At 54.4% G+C, this 5,178-nt stretch overlaps 1 protein-coding gene across 1 annotated transcript; it reads right to left on the reverse strand.

The window, feature by feature from the left end:
- Positions 1-2,776: 2,776 nt before the first annotated feature.
- On the reverse strand, positions 2,777-4,382 carry LOC136462679 (ETHYLENE INSENSITIVE 3-like 5 protein). The gene is made up of 2 exons (XM_066461744.1): positions 4,313-4,382; positions 2,777-4,155 (listed from the first exon to the last, which is right to left on the reverse strand). Exons 1-2 carry the CDS (start codon positions 4,380-4,382, stop codon positions 2,777-2,779), a joined length of 1,449 nt encoding a protein of 482 aa, XP_066317841.1.
- Between the last annotated feature and the right edge of the window lie 796 nt (positions 4,383-5,178).

Raw genomic sequence — 5,178 nt, forward strand, 5'->3', positions numbered from 1 at the left:
TCTTCCTCCGTGGTGACAAAGAAATCCAGGCTCTCGAAGTGCACGTGCGCGCCCGGGACCTAGCTGACGCCGTGGCTAGCCATCCATGGCTTGTTGTCGACGATGAGATGCGCAAAAGGCCCCTACCTGGCTCGCCAACTGTCGGTGTTTCAAACCACCGACTAGTAAATTTGTGTTTACGCGTCTGGCCTAGATAGTGTGCTCGGAGGACAAAAGGATTTATACTGGTTCGAGCGGAATGTCCCTATGTCTAGTTTGAGGCTACTTGTGTTACCGGTACTTGTTTATAGTTGGGGTTACAAACGGGCAAGAGAGGAAGAAGGTCCCAAGTCTCTGATGGAAGGATCGAATGGAGTTGAGTCTAGTTGAACTGAGGCCTCCCCCGTGGGGCATCCTGCTTCCCCTTTTATAGGTGAAGGGCAAGGCACAGGTTACACGAAAGAAAGAGAAAGAGAGAGAGAAGGGAGGAGGAAGAGGGCCTCCGGGGTCGTGTCGTCCTTCATCCCCCTACGTGGGTCCCGTCGGTCCTATAGATGATGACGGGGATGGCTCCATGTCGCGACCATGTTCACCACTAGCGCTACACGCGGACGTTGTCAGCCGGTTGTGGTGGCCCATTCTGTCCCGATGGGCAGCATGGTCAACAGGTACCCCTGACGGAAGTCGTGCGGGGGTTAGGCAGCACAGTGTTGGCCTGCTCGACGCTGTTGGCGACGTGAGCTCCCAAGTATGGCTCGTCGTGGCCACAGGTCACGTCAAGACGTGCCTACTCCCTTTCTGGTATCAGAAGTTTGACTTCGGATCTGTACTCTTATACCCGTAGTGGTTGGAGACGGTGCAAGCCCTGTCGGGCCTATGCTCCTGCCAAAGACTGAATATGTTCCCTTAGGGTCGAGCGAGGCAGAATCCCCCTCGAGGGTTCGAGCGAGGTGGGCTCCCCCCTCGAGAGGTCCTACGAGACAGAGCCCGTTCCCTCGGGGTCGAACGAGACGGAGCCCACGCCTTCGGGGTCAAACGAGACGGAGCCCGCGCCCTCGGGGTTGGACGAGACGGAGCCCGCGCCCTTGGGGTCAGGCGAGTTAGTTATTCGTGGCCATTAGCCTCCTTCTTCTGGATATCCCTAATATCCATACCCGGCAATAATATATTTTGTTTTCACCATAATATTCCATGTGTTTTTATGTACAACACAAGATCCCACATAAATATAATAATTCCCTATAAAAGAAAAAAATGGCATATATGAACCTTACATGTCATACTCGTAACCTTAACAAAATTTAGCATGGCTACCTATAAACTTCCGTGACCACTCCAGATTTTGGTATTGGTCAAATTTTAGCTTTTTTACAAACCAAAAGTTATTTTTTTAAATCGGATTTTGTAACTGCCCCAATTTATCAATGACTAAAATTTGGCTTTGCACACCGAAGTCATAAATTAAACACAGTTTATGTTCCTCAACTGTGCATTATACATAGGGAATATGACGGGCTCTTACTGGTAATGCTCGGGCAGGCCGTCTGGATAGATAGACGCTTAAAAAATCTTTCTACTGCACTATGCCCCTACCATGCGCCCGCCTTCCATACTCCGCCTCCACCGCGCCGCCCGCCTTCCCCCACTCCGCCTCCATCATGTCGCCCCCCTGCACCGCGGCATCCGCCCCCCGCGGCTGCTCCACCGAGCCTGCGAGTCTCCACAATGGATGCTCCAACAAGCAGGCGTCGTGTGACGCTACCCCGCTGGCGAGTTGCCTGTGCCGTCGCGAGCTCCATGTGTCGCCGTTGACCTTCGCGCCGGTGTCAAGCTCTACAACGACGAGCCTCCAATCGTCCAAGCAACAAGGTGACATTGCGTTGAAAGTGCAGGTTGCAAGCGTATGTGTCGAGTGTTTCAGATGTTTCAGAGATATGTTGCAAGTGTTTTATATCGTTGTTGCAAAATTAGATCGGGATGTTTCACATGTTGCAATGACTATACAAATTCAAGTGTATGTTCCAAAAGTTTTATCTGTTTCAGACGTATATTGCAGGTGTTTTATTTGGATGTTGCATATATATGTAGGTATTTCAGGTGTTTTCATGCGTATATTGCAAATGTTTCATCTAGATGTTTGCTACGTTTGCAATGGCTACACACGTATTTTTAATTTTTTTTCTAGTGTTGTGCAAGTGTTTTAAAATTTAAACATATGTTGTAAGTGTTTCAGCTGTGTCGTTAGATGCTATAAAAATAGATGGAGCGCTGTTGCAGCTGCTGAGGCGTCAACGAGCGGGTGTAGACAGCCCCCCGCGTGTGGTCGGGCAGTGCGGACGATGTTCGGATGGCGGGTGCACTCTCGGACGTGGCGTTATTGATCTTTTTTTTATACGGGACCGTTGAACATCATTGTGTTGTGACGGAAAACAGTAGGTGCATAATTTTTTGACCAAGATCTTCTGTTGAACTTATGCGAATCAAATTTAGCAATTTCAGATTTCAGATCCGATGTGTTCGTCATGAATTTACCCCGATTGGCGTTTTCGAGCACGCACGATTTATCTTTTTTATTACTCAAGCTACTATCCCCACCCAGTCACAGGTCACAGACGACTCACCGTCACAAGTCCCATCGCGATAAGCTCAGAAGAAATGGAACGCAAACAAGCATAGTACCTAGACGCACTTTGACTAGCTAACATGCATCCATCAGCCACGCGCCACGTCATTCCTCCCGCCCAAGCAGGCCTATCGCGCAGCGACGCGTGGACCAACAATCAAGCTGAGTCACTGCTCAGTCCTGCTGCATCAGGCGGAACGCGTCGTCCGCTCCCGAGCAGCTCGCGATGAGATCGAACAGCACGTCCGGCGGCACCTCGTCGACGACCCCGCACAGGTCCAGCTCTCCGAGAGGCATCGTCATGACGCCTGCTTCGTCCTCCGGCGCGACGACGAAGCTCTCGTGCTGATCAGGCACGCAGCTGTAGTAACGCTTCAGGAGCTCGTCGACCGGGTTAAGGTTCTTCTCATCCGCCACGAGGCCGGCCACCAGCAGCTCCCCGCCCTCGCCGCCGGCGCTGCTCCGCCCGCTGTCATCTCCTGTACTGATTAGCTCGCGCTTGCGCTTGTCGTGCACACCGCGGACTACGTCCTCCAGGCCGTCTCGGTCCTCCTCCGCCTCCTCGTCGCCGCCGCCGTCGCCGTCGAGGGGCGTGATCTTGAGCGAGCTCTTGAGGCGGCGGCTGAGCGTCTCCTCCTGGCGCAGGATCTTGGACCACGTCTCCGTCTCCTTGGCGCTCATCTTCTGCTGCAGCCGCTTGGACTGCCACACGAGCTTGCGCATCTGGTCGAAGCGCGGGCTCATGTGCTTCATCACCGCGCTCAGCAGCGAGATCTTCCACGCCTTCTTGAGGTCGTGAGGCTTCCGGTACGGCGGCACGCCCTGGTACGCCTGGACCTCGCCCTGGGCGCCCCACCAGGCCTCCTCCCCCGTGGGCCACCACGGCGGCGCCAGCCCGCGCTCCAGCGGGAAGCTCCGCTGCGGCGGCACGCAGTGCTGGATGAGCGCCGAGAGCACGGACCCCAGCGTGCTGTCCTGGATGTCCTGGAGGCGGTGGATGCAGGACGCGGCCCCCAGCGGGCTCTCGCCGGTCGGGGCCGTGAGCGCCATGGGCCCCGACCGGTCGAAGCTGACGTTGTCCTTCCACCATCCGCGGAGGCTGTCGGAGGAGCCGGACATGGGCTCGCCGGCCTCGTCGATGACGCCGTACACGAACCCGCGCGCGTTGCAGGCCTCCATCATCTTGAGCATGTGGCGGAGGACGCCGTCCTGCGCGCGGAGCATCGCCTTCCGCCGGCACCGTACCTCGGGGTTCTCCTCCTCCTCTTCCTCCCCGTCCGCGCCCGCCGTCGGTGGCGCAAGCGGCCTGGACGACGGGGCCGCCCCGCCGGCGGCCCTGAGGGTACCCGCGCGCCCCTCCAGCTTGCTGAGCAGCATCTGGTCCTTCCACATGCGGCGCTTCAGGTCGGAGATCTCAATGGACTCGGAGCCCGACTCAGAGTCGCTGAACTCCTCCTGCTCAACCTCCTGAGCCACCTGGAATGCTTCTTGGCCTGCCGGGACAGCGCCGTCACCGTGCGCGACGTCGTGCTCCATTGCCGACTCAGAGTAAACTAGACTAGAGTACAGCACTTGTACTACTAGCAACGAACCACTCTGCTGTGGTATAGTCGGCGTCGGCGGCGTCTCCTTTCCTTCTCAGAGTCTAGCTAGATAGGAGTCGATAGGACAACAGGCGAAAGATTGCACCGGCGTGGGGAGGATTTATACAGGCGATCAGAAGTTCAGAACTGAGAAGAGAGCCAAAGATCCGAGAGTCAGAGTCAGAGGACGCATGCATGGGGTTGATGTCGTGACTCGTGACGTGGCTCCGCCGCAACGACCCCGTGACGGCGGGCAAAGGATGTGGCCGTCGTCTCGGAAATGGAGCGCGCGCATGGAAGCCATAGCCTCCATTTTGTAGTACTACTTGGACTAATTATATATAAAATAATATTAATATTTATAATACATAATTAATATCAATGTGCTTTCGTAATAAATTTATTTAGAGATAAAAATATTGCACGTATTTTCTATAAATCTAATCAAAGTTGAGAAAGTTCGACTTGCACGTATCCCATAACATCCTTCTTTTGGTGACGGAGGGAGTAGATGGCGGCAGCACATGGCCGGGTTGGCTCGCAAATGTGCGCCCAAGGTTCCTGTCGGACTTCCGGGTTACTGCAGGACTTGCCGCCAAGAAAACAAAAAGAGTTTGTCTACTCAACAACCATGTGTTTTATGCATTTTCAACACATAAATTTTTTACACCATAGAATTAAGATCCAACAGCCTCCATCCTCCAGACAATTACAAATCACAAGATCACAGATCCATAGATCATAAGAAATAATTTTTTTCTATATAAGAACAAAAGAACAAATCGGGTCCGGCCGCACGCGTATCAAGGACACGTAGCGTGGTGAGGCTCCTACACGACGGCGGCGACCGCGACGGGCGACGGAGCCGGACCGAATCTTGCTTACGGCCAGCCATCAGCCCGCACGCATTGCATGCCACTCGCACGTCGCACTCGCATGGAAGCCAGGATGTTTGTCGTACCTGCCTTGTACGTACCACTCGCCTGCATGCTT

Source organism: Miscanthus floridulus, chromosome 7 (genome assembly GCF_019320115.1).
Source record: "Miscanthus floridulus cultivar M001 chromosome 7, ASM1932011v1, whole genome shotgun sequence".
In the NCBI taxonomy this organism is placed as follows: domain Eukaryota; kingdom Viridiplantae; phylum Streptophyta; class Magnoliopsida; order Poales; family Poaceae; genus Miscanthus; species Miscanthus floridulus.